Below are 27,533 nucleotides of genomic sequence, written 5' to 3'. Positions count from 1 at the left end.
ATTCTATGAGCGGCTGCATTGAGCTGATACGTTCAGACAATACTTATTGTTCTGTTGGTGCTGTTGTTTTGTTCTTCTGTTCATCTTATATCTGCATCCACTGTTAGATGTTCTGTGAGCAACAACACATGTTCTGTGAGCTCACATACCCTCTGTGGAACATGGTGTGCTGCTTTATTTTTTGCAAATGAGAATGTATATCTATCAAAAGCCTACTTCTGATAGAGTAATGCTTCTTACTGTGATAAAATTGTGTACTTCTTGCAAAGACTATTCTGACATTAAAGGTTGATCCCTCCTTGCAGTCATTTTCAATGTTTCTCATAATTTGTGAAACACTAAAACAAAGAAATAACAAATTCCTCCTCCCCAAAAATCAAATTGTTTCTGACTAAAATCCTTTCAACAAGGACCATGATCACTTGATTTAAGATAACATTGATGACAACAGTTGATGTAAATCAGTCTTGAAACATGTTGTGTACTCTTTAGTTATTGTACTGTAGTAACAGGGTTGGATTTTTCTCAAACAATTAACTAAAAACTAAAAAAACATGATTTTATGGATATTGAAAGATTGGGAACTGTGGACATGTAAAATCATGTTAGATATTGGAGACAGACAACAGGCTTTTGTTATCAATTTTCTCATTTCCATTTCCTTTCCCCCATTATTATAATATCGATTATTGCATATCAGTTACGAGAAAGAATTGAATCTGCTTAGATTGTCACATTCCTACATTATTGACATATAAGGTATTGCAGTAGAACAGTGAATATGTGGTGAAGATACATGACATTGCTCAGCAAGTCATGTAACAAGACCTGTACATGTCATACAGTTGTTTCATGAACAAAACTTAATATTCAGATTGAAAAGGTGATATAGGATAGAAATATGTCTTTTATGGAAAAATTAGTTATAGAGTCACGGCATCTAATCAACTCTAAATAATCACCCACAAAATATAAACAGCACACACTATCAGAGAATAGGGAATACTATTTCATAAAATGTGCACTACATTTTTTAGAATCCTGTTGGAAATACACAGACTAAAATTTATTACCTGCAAGGTCTGCTTTACTTTCAGGATGCCTTTTCAGAGTGTTTCTTCTTCCAGTTGACCTCTATCTGAGCCTGTGGATAAAATGCACTTGAAGGGCCTGGCTAGATGTGATCCCTTCACTACTTCACAAAGCGACCTATTTTTAGACAGTTAAGACATTCGCTTCACAGAAAGGCCTGCTAGCTACTACCTCCTATTGACTTCAAGAGTTTGCACTGTCACATGAAGATAATGCAGAGGCGTCTCCTTGTCTCGGGGTGTCTAAGGGAGAATACATAATACACTGTTTCAATGCAATATTACAAAGAGAAAAATGGAGAGAGAATGAAACTATATAGACTGTGCAGATTTCCTCCCTAACTTTAATTCAAAAATATAAATACTGTATTTTTCACAAATATATTAATTTATATGGGCTGGTCCATCCATTTTGTTCTTACTTTTTCAGTACAGCACAACCAGTCAGAGGAATTATCCACCCCTTCCATCAGGAATTAACTTGACCCTTTTGAATAAAATCGTGTAAAGCACTTTATGAAAAACTAAATCAATGTGGGAGCAGAGTTCATGACAAGCTGACATCTATGCAGCTATGAATGTTCCAGTAGCACCCCATTAGCTCTGGCCCCTGCAGCCTGTATGCAGTTTGAATTAGGGTTAACATTATGTATGGGGGTGTGAAGAAATATGTGGACACTCCAGTCAGTACTTAAGACTACAGAGTGGATACTTTTAGGAGAAACTTTATTGCATAACTTTGCAACCCTGGCACAGTCAGTTCAATAGCATTTAGAGAGAAGCAATACTTATCTGTAAAAGTGGCATAAAGCAGTGGGTGTTTGCACTGACAGCATCCAAGAATTTATATGATATCCTTTCATTAGGAGCTGTTTAGCGATTTCTCAAGCTGGAGGTGACAACCTTGGCTTATCTCATTCCTTTCCCTTGCAAGTCTTTCTTTCCACTAATCCTCAAATATCCAGTTGATCTTGAGCTCCAGGGACAAGAAAATCTATCAGGGTCAATTAAGAGATTAAAACTGAGGCCTGATGCAAGTCCTGCAAAGACATGACTGCCAGTCCTTCTTTTAACTTGTAACGCTTTGTCCCAGAGTAGACCTACTGTACTGTAGTAACCACCTCAGGTTTTTGCATTCTTCAATTTGTTTTTATTAAATAACTCTATTAAATAATTTTACTTTCTCATACTGTAGCTCATAGTGAACAATTCACACTTCACTTTCCAATTCCTGATCACGTCAGTGTTTTAAAAGTAATATGAAGTTGGGTACAATGTTAATAATAAAGATAAAGGTGCTGACTGCATAAAAAAGTCCTGGTTTTTCAAGGACTGAAAAATCTGCTTTAAAGTCAACAGGGACAAAGAATATCCACATTAGCCAATACGTCTTATCAATTATAAAATAAGCAAACAATGGTATTCAATAAAAAGGTACTGTATTACTTGTATTGTTTACTGATTTGTTTTGTAAATGCAATAATTATCACAATTCATACACTGGAAGGATTTAAATAAAGATCTGCCATTGGACATAATACTAAATCACTGCTATAATTTGTACAGTATGATGTACTGTATCAGCTCCTCAGCCTTATTGGATAAATACAAGGTCTTTATGGAACTGAAATGTCAGTTTAATAAGACTTCCCAAGAGTAACAAGGTAATAAGAATTAAACAAAATTATTGTTTTGCAAGTGCACATCAATGGAAATGGTTATGGAAATGTTGTTTACACATGTAATTTTAACAAGTGGAGTATTTAATCAACTTCACAGAATGAATAAATCTGTCCATTCAGGCATTACTGTAAATTAAAATTTTGGCAAAATATTTAAAGTTTTATACAATATATGGACTCCTGAGAGTCAACTAGAACTAATCCTTCAAAATACATATGCATATTTTCTCCTTCAGTAATAAAATAAACAACAGTATGCCTGAACCCAAGTAGCACTCCTCATGGAGCAGTAAATTATTTATTGTTTTTATTATTTTCTTTTAAAATTTGTTTGGCAGCTTCAAAACTGCCTTTATGAGTCCAAAGGTGTTTCCAAACAAACCAAAAGATTAATTAACCATTTATTAAGCTATGTATCTAGGCACTGCAAGCAGATAATACTCTCAAGTGAAAATGGTTCAAAGAAACACATTTGAGAGATTTCAAACAACTGCTTCTGATGTTAACAAAAATTCCACTGTTGGTGTGGTGTGTTCAGTTGAACAGGAAATTTCTTGTCTAATGTACAATTTTAATGCCCCTAAGGCTGTGGTCACTGAGGCCTTTCACAATGTTCGGTCTACACAAGGTGTTTTTCAGTACATTTGGCGATAAGAGTGCACAAGTGTGCATGGGAAATTACAGTATACCAGTGTTAAATTAAATGGCTGGTCTCATTCTTTTGGCAATGAGCCTAATTTAGTTTTCAATTTTTTAATGCAAAAAAAATATTTAAGGATCCACTTTCACATTGGAAATCTCACCAAGCTTCTCTTTCAAAATCAAATGATGCAGAGTTTGTGGATCTTTAACTAAAAATGTATTAATTATTTTATTAATCAATTCCTCAAGTGTTCCAATTGCCCTATGTGTTTCACTGATATTTCCTACTATTGCTTTCTTTCAGTAATTTCACTGATGACTGATGCCTTTTATCACATCTGTGTCATCTTGCTTAACATTCTCAACGTGTAGATCACAAAACAAAGTCCAAATACCCTCGGTATACTTTTCAATTGCAATCTTAGAATTAGTCCACAATCATGGAGGAGGGAGAGGGATGTAAGGAGAAGACCTTGACTTGTATCAAAGTGAATTTAGTCACTTTACACTAATCTTCGTTTCTGTTTTAAAAAGGCTATATGAAGTAAACTTTGAAGTAAGGCATGAGATGATTTGACATAACCAAAAGTAACATTAAGAAAGCAAAAATGTTCTTATTTCCATATTGCCCTGCCTTGTACCCATTCCTTGCCAGCTCCCCTGCAACCCTAAAATGGAAGAATGGGTGGATGGATAATGTAAGCATTTTACCAACTGATTTTTATCACTATTTACTGCCACAATGATTGAACCAGTTCGCCCACTCTTTCATTATCAGAAAGCTGCTTATTCCTGGAATGTGCTACAGCAACCTGGAGCTCAGGCTGATAGCACAGGGCACAAAGCGGGACTATCCTAACACAGGGCACACATACTGTACATACACAGGGATAATTTAGCATCACCAATGAACATAGCCAAGCATGGGTTTGGGTGATGGAAGGAACCATCACAGTGCCTGGGGAAAACCCACACAAACATAGGAGAACATGCAGACTCCCCACAGAATGTGTACAATTGCAAACTCATGACCCAGGTGGTGTGAGGCAATAGTGGTAAACTCCATGGCCATTTTATTTTTACATCTTTCAAATTAAATGGAAAAAAAAACATGAGAATAGTGAAAGTGTAAAACAGTCTTACTAAAACTAAGCTCATTATAAACCATCAACTCATCGATGCGCATTACCTGCTGCGTGTACTTGACCAGGGTATTTAATAGTCATTCAGAGCAGAGGGAATTCTTCTGGATGCAGCGCAGAGAAGAGTGACCAGATTCAATCCTTGATTTAAAGGAATGTCTTTATTCTTCAGAATCAACAGTGAAACACAGACCACAGAATTTTTTAAAAAAGGGGAAATTTTGTTTAAAACAAAGAATGGAAGGCACCTCTTTATACAGCATATTGTTGATTTCTAGAACAAGCTTCCCAGTCCAGTTATAAGTTAACCCTGGTTTATTTCAAGAAATGGCTGATAGAGATTCTCTGATCAATTAGCTACTGTAATACCACCCAGACGTTAAATACGCTGAATGCTTTTCTCCATTTATCTAAAACGTCTTTTTTATGTAACAAATTAACTCTAAAATACATGTCGAAATGACTAGTGCACCATTCAGCTTGTTGACTGCTGAATGTAACATGTAAATTATATCTAAATTGAGAAACTTGCTTTAAATTACATTTCCAAACGTTACAATTATTACCTCTCGTAAGAATGAACTGTGGTACAATACTGTCACTTACGTAATATATCATATATGTCCAGAAGGGGGAGCTCTGGGGTGGGAACTGCTTGGAAGTTTCTCCTTCAACGCACTTTTAAATAAAGATTATGATAAAAATAAAGCAACAAGCATCGAACAGCTATATCTTTTCTATTTCTATTTTATAGCTAAGTTATCAAAACGTATACTTTGCATAACATACAGCATCATATGTTCCGAAATCAGCTGAATTTGATCGGCAAAATAAATTGCTGCTCCAGTACAATTTATTTTGCCATCATCTAATACCACGTCTTTTTGAAACGAAGAGATAGGGCGGTAGGTGTTATTGAGGAGGTATTTAAAAATTAAAAAAAAAACATGCTTGTGACCAGATCACTCACATTTTTTTCGATAATTTGCAACATACAGTATCATACGTGATATGGTTATATACCGTAGAACTACATTATTATGGATGATTATATAGTAGATATGTTTTGATTATATTTAAGTAAGACATAAAACTAAGTATGTTTCATTTGCAATATACAGTATAACAAAGGTGCCCTATCGAAAATACTTTAATGAAATGACTGTTCTGTGTTTGCTTATATTTTTTTGTAAATTCCACAAGAGGGCGCCTTAACCACAGACGAATTCGTCTGCCCGTGTGTCGAGACTTGCAAATCATAATGGCAGAAATAATGGCAGGGCGGACACTCCGAAGTCAGACATTAAAAACAAATTCTGCCATTTGCTTTGTTTCTAGATTCTTCTCTTTTCTATGCAAAAAAACTTCTTTCTGTTTTTTTAGTAAAGAAGGGTGTTGTGGGTAGCCGAACCCAAGGTAAAAAGGATAGATTTTACACACCAGGTCATTGATATTTTAAAATGATTACCATCACAAGAGCCATAAAAATAAGTCTGATTTTCAAAATTAATTAAGATATCGAACATTTCGATGGCTCTTAATATTAAGATGTCTATACGTTTGTTTTGATCCTTTTTTTGTGGAATGATGTGGTCATACTATACTGATTTCGGGGCATACTGTACAGTCCTGATTCGCTGACTTGCAACTTATTAGATGTGACTTTAAATAATGGCACACCTATCCATCATCTGTCCATTTTCTAACTGTTTTATCCAATATATGGCAATAGGGGGCCTATCCCAGCAAGCAGCAGGCAATAGACAAGATAGGACCTGGACAGGGCGCCAGTCCATCACAGAGCAGACACAAACAGACACTCAGACTGGGGCCAATTAACTTACCAGTATGTCTTTGGAAGGTGGGAGAAAACCCATGTGAACATGGGGGGAGAATGTATAAACTCCACACAGATAGCACCCTGGGAATTGTACCCAGGGCCTCAGTGGTCCAAGGCAGCAATGCGAACCACTGCACCACAAAGCCACCCCACTGACAGAACCATTTATGTCATTTTATTCATTCTTTGCAGTATGGGACCAAAAAATGTCTCATTTTGTTTAATTTATATTCAGGTTTCACCTGCAGACATGTGATAGTAGTCCAGGCTGTTTTAATATTGTAATATACATTGTCTAGAGCTGTTATATAGTTAAATAAATTGCTAAATGAATTGCCTTTTAACTCATCCTATAAGTATCTTCTGTCATACAATAGCTTAGCCTACTAGCTTCTTTGATTGGCCTAAGGAATTTTGAGTGAACATTAGTCACAGCCAGACTCCCATCTCTCTTAAATGAGATGACACAGCATGAAGTGCAATAGGTTATTTAAATTATCTGACTGTTTTAGTTCTATTTTTACATTTTGCTTTGACACCCACACATACTTTAACAATTTACAGTGTTTCTTCAAAACTAAATTTGCAGTAGCTTATAACCTACAGTTTGGGATACAGGTCTACAAGAGATGGCAAGTGTTAAACAGATTTCGTCCAGATAATATTTCTGAAATACTCCCCAAACACAGTGACAGTTTTAAAGAAAAATGAGTACATTACAGTAAAACATAAAACACTTATGGTTCAGTATGAGTACCACAATAAATGAAATGGCCATAAGAATAATACCCACATTCCAGTTGCCAGTTATTATCCCTTTAATTTAAGACATACAGTAGGAAGAATTGTATATAAAACGTCCCATCAAACATATGAATGTTTTTGTGCTTGTCTTTATGCTATAATTTCTGTTATAAACCTTATCCACATACAGTACACTGTACCTGTAGATTTAAACAAACACTCAGTGGTATGTGTATATTTTTTTCACAAAGATTTCTTTCCTCAAACGATCAGTGAAACTAAGAAAGCTTATTAAAGCAAATTGATTCAGTTTAAACGTAGTGCTAATAAGCTTAGATACTGAAACATGAAAAAATGTATATTATTATGAATACTGTACATATATAATCACATATCACTCTTTCCAAAATTCCTTGGTTGTGAGTTTAGAATGTCAAAAGTTAGAATTCTGAGCTTGAACTGATTCCAAGCATTATGGTTTTATATCATTTGTACAGTATATTAATTATTTGCTCGTCCAGATGCACATGTACAGTAACAGGGCTCACTTGGCATTGGATAACATCAAATTCTCCTGTGGGAAGAAGCCTGGTATTTTGGCCTTATTCTTTGTGGAGTGGTTATGTGTGACTGAGGAATTAGAGATGGAGGAATTAGTGGGGTAGAACATAACAGATCACTGTGTGGCTCTATAGGAAATGCTCAAGAGCAGGCAAGTTCAAATTCCTGTGGGAGCAGAGCTTCACTCAACACAGAGTAAAATCTGAACTGGGTAAAATTTCAAGATTTTCAAGTTGGATTATTGGATTGAAAACCCAAGGGGTATGATATTCCACTTTGAACTTCAATCTCTTGGGCCAGAAAGGAATGTTTGATGTCCGCCAAGACAAGCAAACAGTTTATTGGATATTAAAATTCTGGATTACCTGGATGATGATTTGTTCTTTATACTATATAGAAGGAGAAGGGCGTATTTTCATGTAATACAGTATGTAAAAATAACTACTATTTGTTTATAATAAGAAAAACCTAATGTTTATTTTCATTCTGAAGTTTGCCAAAAGGCCTAAGACAAGTAATCTTTATTGCACTACCTTGCTGATAGCCACATGGGTCACAAGTCAAATAGATCATATATTTTTATGGTAATGCTTTCCTCTGCAGAAAACAAATACTGTACATATTTGTGCAGTGTACACACAGTATACAGACATTTGTATGTACTGTATTTACATATGCTTGGTCTTATGGGAAATAGGAAAATAATTAAAAGATTTAAGAAACCTGGTGGTACTATTGTACACAAGGGTTGTGGGAATATACCTGACCAGATTTCTGAAAAAATTTCCCTGGGACCATTTGAGGTACAACTGGACAAGATCTCTGGATCATTCAGAAACTAGCAACCAAAACTAGCAACAATTACAAAATGGCTTCTTCTCATTTTAACTTTTTGATTTTATTAACTTTTAATCACTTTCCTGCATGGTCCAGTAGCAATTTGTCGTGACGGGGTTACAATTAGGCACGAAAAGTCGATGTTTGTGAAAAAAGTGAAAGCAATGCTCAAACAGGATAGGAGCAACATCAAAAATTGGTAGACTATCAAAAAGTAGTAGACATAAACAGTCATTAAATATCAGATTGTAGTGATTTTTTATTTTTTAAAATATTCTTTTTCATTACAAATTTTGGTGGGAATTGACCATATTGGCATATACTTAATTTTATACATATACAGTAGCAGATTTTAACAGATGCCAACATTTTTAATGCATGCATCAAACATTAGGATAATGAATATTGGTGGGCAGGATATCAATAAAGCCTGTTTTTCTTAATTAAAGCTCTCTCTTTGTCTCTCAGTCTCCATGCTTTCTAATATTCCTTTTTCACTCTGGTAAATATTTTTGGAAGGATTCCCTCATGTTCAACCAAAACTGTTTTACCCATCTGAAACAAAAAGAACCAGCTACTAATGCTGGAGTTGGTTTTCACAAGACTAAGTGTTCATTTCATTTAATTAGGATTGTTTACAAAGCAATCTGCAAAAGGACAAAGATTTATACTATAAGTGACCATATTCAAAAACATAATCAGTGTTGCAAGACAAACCACATCTTGTTATATTTTAGACAGAAATGACAAACCACAATCTAATTTCTTTTTAGAAATATATAAAATTAAACCTTTATGTTACTAAGTGTTAGTTCATATATGTTTTTCTGTAGAGTTCAGACATTTAATTGCCAAACATACTAGAAATGTGGCAAATATTTATGCTTCGAAACACTTAATCATAAATTCATATTAGTCTTTACACCATGACAAATAATATTATTTTTGTTTATTCTTTTGTTCCTTTATGTTGACTTAAAATATCTGCTTACAGTTTAGGTAAAGAATCATTAAATTGATAAAGTGCATTTTTTATCACTTTTAGTTTAGTTATCTGTGTGATCACTTCTACAGAACCCTTTGATGTTGCTAGAAAAATTAAAACTTACTGTAGTTTTTCATTAGTATTTCATCTTGCATTTCCAGATACAGTACGAATGTGGCGTGTATTCCGTTTTGTACAGCTGAAAAAAGAAAAGAAGTAACGAATTCTCTTGAAATAGATAACATTCAAAAAATCATAAACACAGATCCTTGTGAGAATTTAACAGCTGCATATTTCTCACAGAGGGACAGGATTGTAAAATGTCACACCTCTGTTTGGTATCGTGGGTGTTTTTTTTTTTTAATTGCGGAAACGACTATAAATCATAATGTTACCAGCTAATTTAGACATTTTGGTACCCCACGCCTTGTGCCATGTCAAGTGATTCTGGCAAGGTTAAATAATTAACAGGCAGCTGTCACCATAGCAACCGAAATTACTGTGCGGGAGGGAGAGGCCGATGAGATAGGCAGGAAACCTAATCTTCTATATTCAGGCTGCGTTAGGATTGGACACAATGGAGTAACAGCTGCGATATACAGTTCTAGGCAAATGCTGTGTCCCTAAAAGGAATGCAACGCTGCGCACGAATGCATTTTCAAATGCATTTTCAAAAGCGTAAATGTGTTTTGCACATTTATTTTAAAGGTACATTTTTATATTAAACGACACTTAGTGCTTTTTTATTGGACTTGTTTTAGTTCGTCCGAAGAGAGGTCCGTGCGTCCTTTATAATAAACACCGAGTAAGAACAGATTACTGTTTTGCTCTTTTAAAATAAAACGCTGCAGTTTTGGTCTTTCGTAACTGGTACTGTGGAAGGGATATTTTTGTAAGGAGAGGTCGATTGCTAAAGGTGGACCAACTGGGTATAGTGCTGAATTTCGATTTGAGGTTTCTTTTAGCAACTGAGAATCAGACGAATTCTCACTGAGGTAAGAAGAAAACAGCGAACTGTTGAAGACCAGGATCGAACATCTGGATTTTCTGTCTCTAGCCAAAGTCATGGGCAATAGTGTCTCGAGTATCCCGACTTTGCAAAGAGGACACCCTAACAGATTTCACAGACTTCCGAGCTCCCAAAAAGGTAAGTGGATATGAGTTTATTTTCGTACAGTAGGTATATCGAATACTTTATTTATTTATTCCTTGGGTATGGTGTCATGAATAAAGATGTTTTAAACTAGTCAATATTAGTTACAATAACTTTTGGAATTATTCTAAACATACAGACAAATGTTTACATTTGATATATTTTCTGGTCTATATTTTTCCGATCAAGAAGGGCAGGGGACTATAGGTACAGTGTATTTTTTTTAATGAAATACCATATATTGAATTATGATTATGAATAGTTAAGCTTCACTCAAAAATAAATACTTAAAATAACTTTAAAAATTACGAATCAGCCACATTACAGTGAACAGACGTCATCAAGAGACGGTACAAAAACGGTTTCTTACAGTATGTATGAAATCTTTATATTCACTGTAGATGATAATATATTCAAAGGCTGTTTATTACTGTACATAGATTGGTCTGTGAGAGATACAGTAAATCCAGCGTAATCCTAGTATTTACTTCTTTGTCATTGCAGTCATCCAGGCGAGTGTCCGTGGTGCTGAAAGGACAGCGCCCCGTAGTTACATTTCAGGGCATACCAGAGGCAAAAGTTTGTCAAGTTTACTGCAGTTTTATTTCTACTTACCACACTTCTAAAGTCTGATTATCAAATACATCATAGCTGTTTATGCGTTCAATTAAATGTGTATTAATTAGTGGAGCACTAACATCTACAGGCTGCAGTATTGTGAAAAAACTAATGAATGTCGTTCTAAAGTAACTTAAAGTAACAGTGTCATTATCTTCAACACTTAATTTTAGTTTTCTATCTGATAACTATACCGTAATTCAACAGAGAATTTGCTATAATAAAGGCTCATTTGGGAGAGACACACCTGAAGTGTAAATTTACCATTGCAAGGATTTTTATGATCAATCCTATAAAGCATAAAATACAGTACCAACTTAAGCCCTTTATTTATATTCTGGTAGTATTTGTGTTTCCCTGATTCCCTTTTTTGTTGCTTGGACCCAGATGTAATTAGCATTGCAATGAGGACCATTTGCTTTTGGGGGTGTTCTTTCTTTTTATGATAAAAAATCATTTAAAAATAGTTCAGACTTTGTTTCAGATGTTAATTCATTTAAATGAGGCAGAAGTTTCCATTTGGGTATTTTTACTATTGCTTAACATATTTCTAGTCATATCTATCAAAACCTACATCTAAGCACTTATTTGTTTGTCTGACAAAGAAAATCTATGAATGTGAATGCCTTATTTACATCGTAAATCCTTAAAGTAACCTTCCTCCTGCATTGAAAAAAATTACAGTATTTACAGTAAAATATCAGATTGTGTAAGATGTATAATCTTTACTTTAAAGATCTACATAAAACAATTTCTTTAGATAGAGGTCTTATACAATTACATAAAAATGATACTTTATGTAAAATATTTAGCAGTCCAAAAAGGCCTGTATGGCAATCAAATCTTATCATCTGTGTCAAATTATTTTCCATACCCCTTTATAACTAATTATATTCAATACAGCTTCTTTTTCTGAAGAACAAATTTACAGATAACAGTAGACCACTGAGAACATTTTTCTGTAATGGTGGACATGTTCTGAGATAGCAACTAAGATAACTACAGGGTGTGAAAATGCATGTCTAACTCTGGAAAAGAACATCTCACATACAGTAGCAGTGAAGTTAATTTCTCAAAGACATTTCCAGGTGGAGTAATACACTGTCATTCCAAGAGAAGAGCTGCAGTCTTTTTTGATAAGAATGATTTATTAATGCTTAAAATAACCATAAAATTTACCTTAAAAGAATAAGAGATTTGTTTTGTTTTTTCAGGGAGAATACGTATGAAATTCCATATATTTCTGTTATACTTGTTCATTTTCTTGACTATTTTTATATTCATACTAGAGCTACTTGTTCTCACATAGTTTCAAAGTTATTTATGTAGGAAAGTAGGGCAAACAAATAACTTTCAAGATATTCTTTTTTAGCAAGAAGACAATATTAGGGCAACGTGTATCGATGTAAGCTAGGCTGATGTACAGTATTTAACTAAATAAAGGCACACAGAGAAAAACAAATTAAGTTTAAAAATGTTAAAGAAAAAGTGTTATTTTTTTCAAAATCACTTTCTATGCAATCAAAAGACTTCTAATCACCATTGCTTGAAGTTTGATGTTGCACATTAGATTATATTTATACACTTTTATTACAAATTATATTCAATGCCATCTTAAAATAAAATTAATTTTATAAGTTATTAAAAATAAATTAAAGCACTTTAATGTATTAAATATGTTATGTTTTTACTGAAACAGACAATATAATATTCAACATCTTAGAACTACACTATGCTAAAAAGACTATCTTTTTTCTTTGAAAGATTTCTGGGTGGAGGCAGAAGATTAACAATACACACTTCCTTAACAGCTAATTTTGTTTGAATGGTGTAACAAATGCTCACGAAGAAACTTGAATTATATTGTTTTAATTAGTGAGATTATGGGGTGGTGGTGGAGTCATTTTCTTGTCCTTAAATCATACATACTGTTCAAGGTTGTACAATATTTAGATATTTTATGCAAAAAAAAACACCTATAATATAAAAACACCTAAATACTATGGCATGAATAGACCCAGATATGATCATCCTGTACCCCTATTTCCATTCAATTGTACGATTGCCATGATTTATTCCTCTGCAGCTGAGGATTTTTTTCCAATAAAAAGAGAGCTTCAAGGGCAACTCATGTCAGCATGAACTGGATGCTTTAGTTTCAGCTTCATAATGTGTGATCCCTAATTAATCCACAAATGCTTAACACTCTTCCACAATACTGTCCATCAAGACAATTGTTTTTTGAGAATACCTTTAAATAGGATAAAAACATACTGAAAATAGCCATCTAAGGTATAAACTGGCAAATACTGTACAGTACATACTCACCGCACATGGACTGTTCAGGGGTCTGAACAAAAGTTGGATCTACTGAATGATCTTGAAGAAAAGGAGTAACTAGAAAAATACCACCTGAAACTGAAAATAGAAGAACAGACGTCAGCTATACTTAGTGGCCAAGACACAGGCATTTACGTGTGTTTCTCCATTCCAGTAAATAGTAGTAGCACGTTGGCATCATGATGACAGCAATTACAGTAGCTCATGATTCGGCTAGTGAATCACAATTCAAACTCCTACACTCTTGAATAGCTATATTTAGTGATTTCAGAAATTTTGCGTCTTTTATTAACACGTTTGTGACGTTCATGTCATGAAAGCATTCTTTCAGGACCCTATGCAGACAACACAATCCAGGGGGGAGTGAGGAAAACACGGGGAAAAAAGCATGCAGAGGAGCTGGAAGGAAAACTGGGGGCATGTCCATGGTGCACTGGTGTTCTGGGGGGCGAGTCCAAGGCAAACAGTCCAAAGAGTGTCCATAGGGAAATCCTTGACAAGGCAAATGTCCAGAGCCGGGTTGTCCATCCAAGACGAAGATAAACAGAGTTAAAAACCGGAGCGCGATCCAGTGGAGGGTCAGGGGGAAAAAAGGGGAACAGGACCAGGTGCTCCAGGTCCCGGAATCGGCTGGTACTGGAAACTAATGCAGAGCCCGGAACAGAGTGAGCTTAAGAAGGGAGGCAGGAACCCGGAGCAGGTGCATTTGAAAGAGCCTGAGCGCCCTTAAGGGGGAGGGGCTACAATTGTTTATCTGCAACTCACAACTGGCAACCCACTGAAGCTAAGCAGGTGTGAGCCTGGTCAGTACCTGGATGGGAGACCTCCTGGGAAAAACTAAGGTTGCTGCTGGAAGAGGTGTTAGTGGGGCCAGCAGGGGGGCGCTCACCCTGCGGTCCATGTGGGTCCTAATGCCCCAGTATAGTGACGGGGACACTATACTGTAAAACAGGTGCCGTCCTTCGGATGAGACGTAAAACCGAGGTCCTGACTCTCTGTGGTCATTAAAAATCCCAGGGCGCTTCTCGAAAAGAGTAGGGGTGTAACCCCGGTGTCCTGGCCAAATTTCCCCCCTGGCCTTTACCCCATCATGGCCTCCTAATAATCCCCCTCTATGAATTGGCTACATTACTCTGCTCTCCTCCCCACTGATAGCTGATGTGTGGTGAGCGTTCTGGCGCACTATGGCTGCCGTCGCATCATCCAGGTGGATGCTGCACATTGGTGGTGGTGGAGGGGAGACCCCATTACCTGTAAAGCACTTTGAGTGGAGTGTCCAGAAAAGCGCTATATAAGTGTAAGCAATTATTAAATTATTATTATTATTATTAATTGTGACAGTTCATAAATACCTAAGCAACTTTTCTTCAATGTTAGGCAAAGAGGAGAGATAAAATGACCTTTGAAAAGTTTCATCTGAATTTCAACATACCCCAAGCAGATTATGTAGACCTTCCTCATCTTCATTGATTTTTAAAATGGAACAATTTGCTTTTACCAAGTAAGAGCACAGAGCACACATTTTATGGCAAATTTAATATTGTAGACTACAAATAATAACAAAAGCAAATGCAGGCAGCTAATAAATGTAAAATCATAAATCAGAGCCAAAACTTTCTTACAGAAGAAAACATGAAATTAATGAAGGATACTTATTTTTAATTAATATAGCCTTTGCCCTCCTTCTATTAGTTAATATATTGCATTTGTAGCTACAGTATGTACAGTAGGACTACCCATGTACATTGTTCTGTATTTGTGCTTATTTCATATTACATTATGTGCTTTCAGAGCTTTTCCCTCAGATTTATTTCCCTTGGATGTATGGATTTGCAAAGTGGATAATCCAAGCCACCAAAATTAAATTATAAAAACCCAGAATGGAATCTCAAAAAAGAGTGATTACAGTGCATGATTTTCTTTATCTTTATATAACTCCATTACATTTCCACATAATGCTACCATATATTAAATAGCTTCCAGGGACATTTTAAGTGAACTAGGCAATGTCTTATAATATCTCTATAATAATAATCTGCTACAGTATATACAGGTATTTAAGGATAGACTTTGTTTTGGATTACTTACAATTTATGTACTATAGCTATTATAGCATAAAGAATTATCCCCACAGGGAGAAAAACAGACCCTTTTCCTAATGGGTATCCTATTCCTACAAAAGGTTGGGATGACCGGCTGGCTGAGTCCTCTGTAATAATGAGAACTACAGAGAAAATACTATTTTACAGTACTTTACATCTTGTTAATAAATGCTCAAAGAAAAGGATGCTTTTATTTGGATTGATTGGTATTTTGGTAGAAGACTGGTCACCAAATGGGAGGAACAAAGTGTAATTACAGAAGTCAGGGACATACTGTACAAGAATCACTAAGGCAGAGATGGCCCTGAAAATAAAAGCTATCGGAAATTATCACTCTCTGCAAATTAATGAAAGAATGTATACATTTTAATCTAAGGCCAAGAAGCAGATTTTTTTTTTCACTTTTTCTGTTATAAATATACACTGACAATTTAAAGAAAGGCTGCATTCATGCAGTATATGTATCACTAAAAAGGAGAGATGCCAGCATTTGACACACACTAAAACATAACAAGAAATGACAAAGAGAAATATTTACTAAACTCTCAATAGAAATGGAAATTCTAAATCTAGTTATGAGTTCTACTTGCCTTACACATGCTTGCATCTATATTATTTCATATTATTTAACCTGTATTTTCCATCTTATTTTTTCAACATGTAGACATTTATCTTTATTGATATTTTTCACTTTTGTTTCCCCTTCTATTGCTACAGAAAATGTTGATATACTATAATAAAGTGAGATTTGGTTTTTCATTGTAAAAATAGCTTTATTGTGTATTTCCTTAAATTATAAAATACTAATATTATTGTACTATTATTTTATTTAGAATACAATAGTGCAGATACCTTCTATGCTTAAAGGTCTTTTTTAAATTACTGTAGCAGTAAGAATTGAAGGATATACTCCACTACTACTAGAACATCTGAATTCAAAATAACTTTTTTTTCTTGCTGTTCATAAAATAAAACTCCAAAGGTGCAAGAACAGCTGCCAAAGTAATTTAATTCCCACAGCTGTGAAAAGTTGAAAAGAGTCTTTGGAAATACATGTGACTTCTTTGAAAGTACATATTAGTGATGGCAGTAATGCGGTCATTGCTCTAAAAGATACAATGGAACCAAAAGACCATTTCGGTGTTTGTAGGATTCTAAGAAATTGAAAATAGCTGCAACTGTTAATGTAATCCAGAATCTTTATCATTATCTATTGAGAAAACAATACGGCTGTTATTACGTCTAGAAGCTTGTCTTTAGCATAGCATTTTTAGAAGTGAAAGTGAAAACAGATGTCTGAGAACTCAATCTTTAATCAAACTGAGAGGTGAGCGACTGGTTTTTGGGACTGTTAAGACAATGAAATGGGTTACAGTCACAGGTCTGCAGCAAAGCAAACACATTTATTCAAAGCTAAGGGAGAGTGCATCCTATTCAGCTGTGTCTCCTTGACAACAGAACATGAAATGTAAACGGTTTCCATGGAAATTGCTCCTGAGTGCTATCAGCAGAAGGAGGGATAATAATAGGCAGGCATTGAATGGGAGTAAGTGTTGACCAGTACAACTGCAGAAGAAAAGAGTTATGTTTTCAGTTTTCACCATGTCTTTTTTCATGGGACTTAAATTCATTTTCCTTGTTTTTGTCAAAACTTTCAACAGTTGCACTTCACTGATTGTTTTTCAAAACAGTTCTGGTTATTGTTGCTGTGAAAGAGCAAGACTGCCACACTGCAAGCCAAGGCAGATGCACTTGTTGATAAGAGTCTGTTTTTGATGAGGCCTGAATCCATGCAATTTTAAACAAGTTATGTACAGTACATAGAATATATTTTAAAGTGAATTTTTGTTGGCTTGTAGTAGTCCATATATTGTGCCAATATGAATATATTGAACCTGAAGTAATGGACCTGTATCCCAAGAATATACATGTTAATGTACATGTCAAGTATCTCTGAAGTACAGCTTCCTGAATGTTGTAACTTTCTTGGCTACACATTTTCCCTTCACAAAACCCCCTCTTTCCACAAAGTGAGTGAGACCTAAAATTGCCAGAGATAAAAATTGCAGTCTGCTCCATCTGAGAGACAGCAATCAGTGGGTGGAGATGCACCTACACTCCTGCTGTCCCTAAGAGTACTGTGGAAAAACAGAAAGATTCCCAACTCTACAAGCTTTGTTGGCACATCTTGAGCCCACCTCATCAGGTAGACAGAGGGAAAAAAGAGCAGATTATTCCCAGCACAGAGCAGGCAGTAACACTTGTTCAATGTTCTGAATGTAGTTTCTTTCCAAAACAAAGACCTGTTTAAATTATTACCACAACATTCAGCATGGTGCTGTAGGTACTTGATCTATCCTATTGCAATCCATTCTTAAATACTGTACATACAGTTAATGCTTTCTTTTCCAAAAAGACACTCCCCATCTGCAAGCATGGATCCCCAGCAAGTCATGACTTCAGCCCCCATGGTAATTACAGAAGTGGTAGCTGTTGCCAGCTGTTACCTCTAAGATGTTGAATTTAAAACGCTAAATAAACACATAGTACAGTTTGGGAAATTTTCTCTGGCCTCCCGATTTCCACGAGTTGCACAGTATGTTACTTTTTCAGCATATCATCCATTGTTTGAAGGATGTTATGCTTAAAGTTCTTAAGGTTGGTTGCAAGTTTTTGAAAGCAGGGAAACCTTACTCTAAAAGTAATGAACAGTCTGGAATTTACATAATCAAACATTCATCTACTGTACATAAATATTTAATATATAGTCCTGTCTGTGTCTGCCAAGTCCCTGGGTCTGGCTTGCTGCAACCCTCTATAGGACGAAATGTACTGTATAGTGAATGGTGGATAATGGATATAGAGTGTGTAACATGTTCAGACTCAGTTCTTCAGGTTCTAACAAACATTGTATGCAGTTTTTTAGCCTCGTATACAATACTGAAAACTAGAAAAGGACCAGGAATCAATAAGCATGAGAATACAAGGTTTCTAATGGGAAAGAAGTGTAGAGGAAAGACTAATCCTTAGGGACATTGCATCTCTGTTCATTTTTATTAGTGCCTACATACACACACAGTCATACACACATACGCACAAAACAGCCTAGAATATTCTGGCATGTGAAACAAGCTGTGGAACAATGCCCAAAGGGAAATAGTGCTTTAGTTCTGGTCCACTGGTGTCTGTTTTTGATCCAAGCAAAATAACAATAATCAGATAGATCTTTTTCTTGACTGATTTGTATGTTTTAAGCCAGATTGCTTATTTACCAAAGACTTTGCCAGCAGACATTTTATATCCTTGTTCATTTAGTCTCAGGGTTATAAAGCACCAGATTATTGCTCTTTCTACCTTGTACACTTTGTTTCTCTTCTATTTGAAAACATATCCCTTGTTGTTCATTAGAGGAGACCTTAAGGCTGAAGAAAGATTTATGAATGACAATTACTCGTCCCCAACCGCTCTCCATGCTGTCTTTGTGATACTTCAATACTTCAACAAGGGTGGAAATACAATAGTTAAAAACAGTGAAAATTGTCTGGTGAGAAAGCACCAGATACAACATGCAAAACTTAAAATTTAAGAGCATGGTGATTATTTGTAGCGTGAACACTTTTTGAATTTGCAGAGAATTGTACTGTACATCCTGTAAAAAGTAATCACTTGAATGCATAACTGTATGTGGTGTTGGAAAACTGTCACAAGTGATGTTTTGAACACGTTCTACTTATAAGCTTTGGAATACAATAATATCAACCATAAAAGGATGAATCATTGCACCAGCCTGTATTCTAAAGCACCAAAAGATCATATTTAAATGATTGCAGGAGTACAATTTACATAACTCTTAAACCCACATCATCCAGATTAGGATATACAGTTACTGTATGTGTGTAACATCTGTTTAGTTTAAGCAATGCAAATACTGATGAAAATACCTACTACAGTTCTCATTTGCAGACTCATTTGCATCTGGGAATGTTGAAATGATATTCTTAAAAGCTCAACATCTGCAATGCTGTATAAAATATATAAAATCAACAATAACAAATAAACTATATTATTCTAACTATATAGCCTTCTGATAGTCATTGCATTTTTTTCCTTTTATTAGCCAGTTTTAGTTCAATGCCAAATTGGCAAAACGTAATTCTTAAAAGAATTAAACTCATATCAAGATAGGGAAGATCATAGATCAAGTCATCAATCAAAGGGCATTAAAAACACCAAATAGTTATTGAGCAATGAAAACTGTCTGACTGTACATGGATCCAAGCTTTCAAATAAATGTATGCTGTCTTGGTACATTTCAGTCACTTTCTCCTACGCAAAACAAAAACAAATAAGTTAACATTTAATTATTAAATGTTAGACTTTGTGACTAAATCACAGCTCCTAAACTATAGCTGCTCAAAGACTTACTGTACTTAATCTCTTTTAATGCAAATGATTTTAATGAATTGTCTTGACAGTTTACATTTCTCCCTTTTCTGCATTGAAAGAATTCGTGTTTTTGTAATACTTTATACAAACCATCGCATATCCAATAGGAAAACAAATCCAGATGAACAGTGTAGTGTAAGTTTGTGACCATATACCAAAGGGCACATGCCTTAACATTCCTATGATAGTCCAGACACAATTGATTGCAAAGGTTGTGATTGAACAGTACAGTATGTTGCAACAATGTAGATATGTAGTGCAAACAACAATTATTATACATCTGTATTGTTGCTGAGCTTTTTTACATTTAAAAATACACTATAATTTTAGCAACATCAACAGTATAAGACCAAGAAAACATTCACTATACTGCCGCATTTCCGTTATTTACTGTACTTGTGTTAATCTTACCTAATCAAAATTAACACAATTAGAACTTTTGCTTTTTTCTGTATTTTATTCACATGATGCAAAGTTCAGCTTTGTCCTCCTACATCCCTGTAGTGTCTCTTGTTTTTAAGGTCTACACACCTTCTGTAAACATTGAAGTAGAGACTCATAAACCAGGCAAATAAATATTGGCTATTTACTTCATTGACTTTCACTGGTGATAAGTTTTTTTCTGAAATGTTCTGAGAGAAATGAACTGAGAAAATAAACACCTGAGTAACACCTATTAATATTAAGACCTTGACACCTATTAATTTAACTAGTAAATAAAAATATAACAATAAGGAATGCAAATGCTTCAGATAGTGATTCAGTATAAAACCTGTGCAGTACAATATATTACTTTTGCTTTTAGTGATGGAATTGTAAGTTAGACATTGCCTTTAAAATTGGCTGAAGTTGGGAAATATGTTTGGTAAATTAAATTTGAAAATACATTTTTTTCCAGCTTCATGCAACAGTTTATTGAGCTGTTGCAGGGTTTTACAAGAAGTTAACATTATCACGATATATTATAATAAACATGCCAATTACACACAAGCCTTTTATGAAAAATAATCCTCATCTTTTGCATTATCCACATCTCTCATGTCTTGTCAATATGAACTGTTCCTACAGCAGGTTTCAATTCCTAGACACATTGATGACTATTAACAATTTATATTTTTAATTTCTGTTTTGAATGATTTGTTTCAGACCCCAGCTTCTACCTTTTTACTTACTTTTACTTGGCTTCTACTTTTTTTTTGTTTAACAAAACCATTTTAAGCATTCTACTAATTCTACAAGGTGTGTGTATATCATCACCATTTCATTATCTCAAAATGGCAGCATTTCAGCTCTGCTTGTTGGGTCATATCAGTTCTCAGAAGTGAGAATGATTGGAATGATAAACTTAAAAGGGCTCATTGTCCCTAAGGGAGGCAATAGTTCACATTCTCATCTCTTTAATTTGATCTTCAAACCAGAGCCTGAATGACCTCAAGGCTGAATGAGAGAGATCCTACTCAGTGCCTTCCTATACAGTATATGGGATGTGTCCCCACTGGCATTACACCAGAATTTGGGCTAGCACAATGGTTTGATACATTCCTTGAAGTTTTGAGAAGAGTAACAGATCCAGTCTGTCTCTAGAATGGCTGTAAAGGCCACCATTTTCACATACAGTAATTCTTTAAGAACCAACATCACACTTATCTTTGAAGATCCCAAATTAGAGATACCATCTTATGGCAACAGCTGAAGAGCTAAAAGTTGAAAAGAAAACTGCTCTCTTATGCATTAAAGAGCATGTTAATTTTTGCTGTTCATTGGGATATTTGTTTTTGCTGAGACCACACAAGTTGTATTTCGTATTGACACCTTTAAAACAAGGCATAGATATTTATAGCTTTAAAACAGGCTATTCGAGAAGTGTTCTAGTGCCGAGTAAAAGTAATATGTATGGAGGCCTTCCAATTCAAGCCATGATAGATGGTTTAAAGCATATGATAAGTATGAAACATTCTCTCCTTTTTTCCTTTTTTTTGGGGGGGGGTTAAGGCCACCTTGAACATTTGTTGATAGCACTATTTTTGTTCAGGGGAATGCATTTCCTGAGTAATCATAATGGACCAAAATTAAACTTGGTCTTGAAGAAAATACAGTATTTGGACTGCAACTCTATCTTTGACTCAAGGCATGGTACAGTAACTGCAAACTTAAATACTGCCAAACTGCAGGCAGTGATAGGAACGTAAAAATGACCAATAGGATTCTAAAGCAGAAACATCCAAATTATCTAGTTGGGTTCAAACATGTTATTATCACAACTGTTCTTTAACATACACATCAAACACATTTAAGATTTCACATACATCTGTTTGCTTATTGTTCCATTTTTACCTGAATACCCCTCTGTTATCATTATTTGAAAAGAAAATACACTTCTTTTAGTCTTTAATGTTACAAACTTGTATTACTTCAGAAAATTGTTTTGGTTCAGATGGCATCTCCGGGAAAAAGAAAGTGTATTAAGAAGAAAATTTAAACTGAATTATAAAGTAATAGAAGTACAAATCTTCTGGTAGACATCACACTAATATTAAAACTACTTTCTCTCTCTAATACAAACATAGGGTTTCTTAACTTGCTTCAGGTGTAAGCTACTTGGGACAGGTCCATTTTGGCCTTAAAAACAGTTCACCAGCCCAGACAAATTAATCAGACTCCTTTAGTCATAAGGGAACACTCATTACGGCAAATTATGTTTGGTCTTTTATTTGATTAAATTGCCTCCAGCGGCTTTTAAACTACTAGCCTAAAAAATGCAAATTAAATTTTGTCTTAATGAGATTAAATAAGGGAATATGTTATTACAGGGTCTGTTGAATACAAATATCTTTTCCCCAGTGAAAATGGACATGATTATCACAAATTATTACAAGTGTTATTGACTTTGTTGTTTGATGTTTATGCCATATAAAGAACAAACATCCAAGTAATAAATGGATTGGCCATTGCTAAACCTTTTAAAGTGAATCAAAGCATTTACATAACAATATCATCTGGGAAATGTGAAACTTCCAAAAAAGCAGCTTCTCTTGTAGCAGGAAATAATCCAGATTTCCTGACAGTGTTTTTAAAATACATCCAATTCTCCATAATACTGTAGTTATCCCAGTAAAGATGCAGGAGTTGTGATAGACTGCATGTCTACTACTCCTAAAACAGTAAGCAAATTTGATTACTTCCGATCAAAGGAAGGGACTGTATAGTATCATGTTACCTAGCATACTGAATCTGCTGAACATTCTTAAACTTTGCTGTGTATGTTGCTCCTGGACGTAACCTTAGACTGACTGTCCAGTACTTAATTCATTTATACTGGTCTTGAAACATACAGTACACCTTGTTTCATGTGGTTGATTACTCTAAACACACTATACCAAGTGTCAATGTTGCTTGGCACTGTGTTCAGATTTCCTCGCAACTGCAGTACATTTGCATCTAGTCACTCAGGTGCATTCTGTATTTGCAGAGACATTACAAAATGCATCAAATGAGCTTTGTTACAGCATTTGTTGTATCACTATTTGTTGTTATCACTAATTCCTCACACATTGTGTTTCTAATGAATAACTCTTAGTGACTGGCAGATCTTATTGTGTTGGTCTCTTGAGTGATGATATCTGACATCTGAATGAGATGTTCAATACTTTTCCATGCCACACAATCTATTTCTACAGTTCTTCTGTTGTATACAGAAATGCATTTAAAACTGCGAACAGGAGTCACTTCTTTGCTCAAAGGGTTGGGGTAGTATGAAACAAGCTTTCATAATATTAAAGCTGATACCCTGGCTTCTGATACAAGAAACAACTCGATGAGATCCCTGGATCAATTAGCTATCAATCAATCAATTACTGTACTACCGATACAGCTAGATGGGGCAAATAGCCGCCTCTCGTTTGTAACTGTTATCAGTTATCTTATCATTATTATCAGAGCAAAAGTAACTGCATATTAAGACGATGACAGTCTAATGCTCAGCTTATCTTCCCTTAGTGACCAATAGCCAGAATTTCCTCCATGGAATAGAACAAACATTTCATATTTCGACTGAGTCACTTTTCTAAAAGGCATATATCTTGGGGTGGCGGTTTAGCAATCAGTCGCATTTCACTGCTTCCCCGACCTGAAGCATTGTGTCTACAATACTAGGATTGATGGCTCACATGGCTACAGGGGTTTAAATGTCGGGTCAAACACAAACACATTGCAGGAAACCCCTTTTAACAAAGATCAGAGCTCAGTCCAGCTACTGCTCTTTCTGTCATGCAGGGCTGGGTTGATTTTACAGGAAAAGTGATGTTGATTAAAGCCGTTAGCTGAACCTGTCTGTCATGTTTTGTTTTTCCTTTTTTTAACAAGCTAAGGCAATAAGGAGAACATACTGTAATATTAGTAATAGACTGCAATAACAGGTACAGAAGAAGTAATCATAGTAGGTTCAGATAGTTAAATTAACATCACAAAGTATATTTCACCATGAATAACAAATTCTAAGAGATAGATATATTTGAGGATGGTTACTGAGTACTGTGATATAAAATTCTTTACTGTAGCTAAACCTGCTTGGCTGAGGGTAGCCCTCTGGCTATGGGACAAGGAGGTGGGACCCCAATGCAGAGTGAGGAGTTAATTAAGGGGGAGGTGCAAAGGTGGATTTGGGGTGAAAAAGGGTTGTACTGTAGTACAATATATATGAAAGATATTGTGTTTGAGAAATGAGGTTAGGAAGTAATATTGCTTGGTTGTTGTAATCCCCCTCAAACTTAAGTTAACAACTAACTGTACATTTAAGAGATGATGTAAAAAATCATTTGAATGCATCAATGGAAGGATGATTACAAGATTTACCTAGGCAAAGGTTCTGTAGCATTTTTATAATTTTACCACACTTTTGCTGGGGATTCTCCTGCAAGCCATGTATTACTGCAGGAAATAACAGCCAAACTGTGGTAAAGGACAAGTGCAAACATGCAGTGTGAAATTACACAAGAAAGTGTTCAGGAGAGTTGAAACATTTCAGTGTTTAAAGCATCTACAGTGCTTTTGTGCTTCAGCTGAGATTTGGAAGGACATAATACATTGCTGTAATAACCACCTCGACAGGTGTAGCTAACGTCGACAGACGTTAGCTACATACACAGATAAATTACACGTCCTGGAAAATGAGCCAGAATGACAGTTTGAGCTGTATAAAGGCAAGTGTTCCTACATTCAGCACTTGTTACATGTAGATACTTTGAGTTCACAGAGTCTGATTGCACTGTTACACCATAGTGGATAACCACAATAAAAAAAAGTTTATTGCCTGCTTTTGCCTTCTGTTTACAGCATAATCAGAGCATTTTATTGTATTCAGTTAAAAAAAAATATGAAAGCCTTTCAACTGTAACATTTCTGTGATGATTTACATTTTACTTTCTGTGATTTAAGATGTACAGTATGACTTATTTATCAACAACCTTAAAATTATGTGAACTAAAACTTCCTCTTGTGAAGTATAAAAATTATCATGGCTTCCATGAAATATGTCATGTTAATTGATAAAGCATTATTATTTGTATGGGTACTGTACGTCATGGAAGGAGAAATTCAATACACTTCCTATACGTATACAGTATACAGTAAATACAGTATATATATAATATATATATATTCTTATATATAAAATCAGTAGGAAAGTAAAACTAAAAAATATATCAAGTACATTTCTCAATATCAATAATACAATAGAATTATCTTAAAAGACTGTATTATAAACATAGTCCTGATTTGAAAACTGCATCAGAAAGTGTATTTCCAATAAGAACAGCTAGAAAGTTCATTTATTTGGGGCATTAAAAAATGCAGAATGGCAATGAAGCAAAGGCCAAAATCAGAGTTTGTACGGTTTGCTAAGGAGCTAAAATTCCAAAGACTTGGGTGTTATTTCTTTCGGTGCTTTAAGTGTGGGTAATAAAATGTTAAATCAAATCTGTAGCGGATTGGAAAATGTACAGAAAGTGTGTGTATTCTAAAGCATGGCTTGAAAACTAAGCAAATAAAGCATGAATGCCGTGTAATTTACAAATTATGTTAGTTCAGTGACGTTTTTATCCAAAAGTGTCTTACACATGTACCTACTCATACAGTTGGGCATTCGACGGAAGCGCTCTGGTGGAAAAACCTTGCTTAAGGATGCAACAGCAGTGCTCCACCTGGGATTTAAATCCATAACCTGCTGATTACGAGTCCAGAGCCCTAAGCACTCCTCTACATGGCTGCCCCTGTTCATTCTTCCGTTAAATGGAAGCATTAACTACTCTAGCAGTTACTGAGACCCAAGAGATAAAGCTTTTGCTCTGAGTTCTGCTATAAACAATTTTGAGACATGCAACACTTGACATCAGCAAGACATTAAAGCTGAAGAAGTGGTAATGTCACCAGGTTTTTCAGAAACCTGTGAATGTACACACTGTTTTAACAAATACAAATTACTTACTTAATTCAATTCAATTTCGATTCAATTCAACTTTATTTGTCATTATACTTACATAGTATACATAGTATAATTAAAAGTGTTTCTCATTAGTCTCTTAGGTGTAGTATATGCAGAACAGTAGACAAGACAGTCTATTAGATAGTAAATACAATAACAATAACAATGTAAACAACACATATGGTACCAGTATGACAATACCCATTTCTGTTAAAAACTGTGCAAAAGTACACAAACAGAGCAAACAGTGCAAAATAATACAGCATTATAAAATAGTACAACTCAATCAAGTACAGTTTTAAGTTTAGCTTACATTCAATTGTCGGATGTATAGTGTATGCAGTGGTGTAGGAGTACAGTCATTGTGTGGTACAGGAAGAAGTGAGGAGAGATCATAGTTTGGTGGGTGGAAGTGGGGAGGTCACTAGCTTGACGGTTCTGGGGAAGAAGCTATTTCGGAGTCTTGTTGTGTGCAACCAGATCGTTATACCAGATGGTAGGAGGACAAACAAGTTGTTTCCGGGGTGAGTGGGGTCAGTCATAATTTTGGTGGCTTTTTTCAGACACCTGATGTTGTAGATTTCCTGGATGGATGGTAAGGCATTGCCGATGATGTGTTGGGCAGTTATGACCACCTGCTGCAGTGCCTTACGGTTGGATGCGGTGCAGTTGTTAGTTGTACTAGACTATGATGCACTTGGTCAGATTGCTCTCCACCATACATCTGTAGAGGTTGGTGAGGATCCATGGATGAAGGAGTATTTTCTTCAGTCGTCTCAGAAAGTACAGCCGCTGTTGTGCCTTCTTGATGAGACCGAAGGTGTTGAGTGCCCATGTAACGTCAAAGAAGATGTGAACACCTAGGAATTTGA

General features: G+C 35.2%; 1 protein-coding gene across 1 annotated transcript in view; it reads left to right on the top strand.

The window, feature by feature from the left end:
* The first annotated feature begins 10,054 nt into the window (after positions 1–10,054).
* Positions 10,055–27,533, top strand: part of neurl1aa (neuralized E3 ubiquitin protein ligase 1Aa) — a 113,094-nt gene continuing 95,615 nt past the window's right edge. Inside the window, exon 1 of the mRNA XM_015347660.2 lies at positions 10,055–10,671. Within this exon, the coding sequence (XP_015203146.1) occupies positions 10,590–10,671 (82 nt within the window). The 5' untranslated portion in view covers positions 10,055–10,589. The remainder of the gene's footprint in view (positions 10,672–27,533) is intronic.

Source organism: Lepisosteus oculatus, chromosome 4 (genome assembly GCF_040954835.1).
Source record: "Lepisosteus oculatus isolate fLepOcu1 chromosome 4, fLepOcu1.hap2, whole genome shotgun sequence".
NCBI lineage: Eukaryota > Metazoa > Chordata > Actinopteri > Semionotiformes > Lepisosteidae > Lepisosteus > Lepisosteus oculatus.
This window is presented reverse-complemented; position numbering and strand designations above follow the sequence as displayed.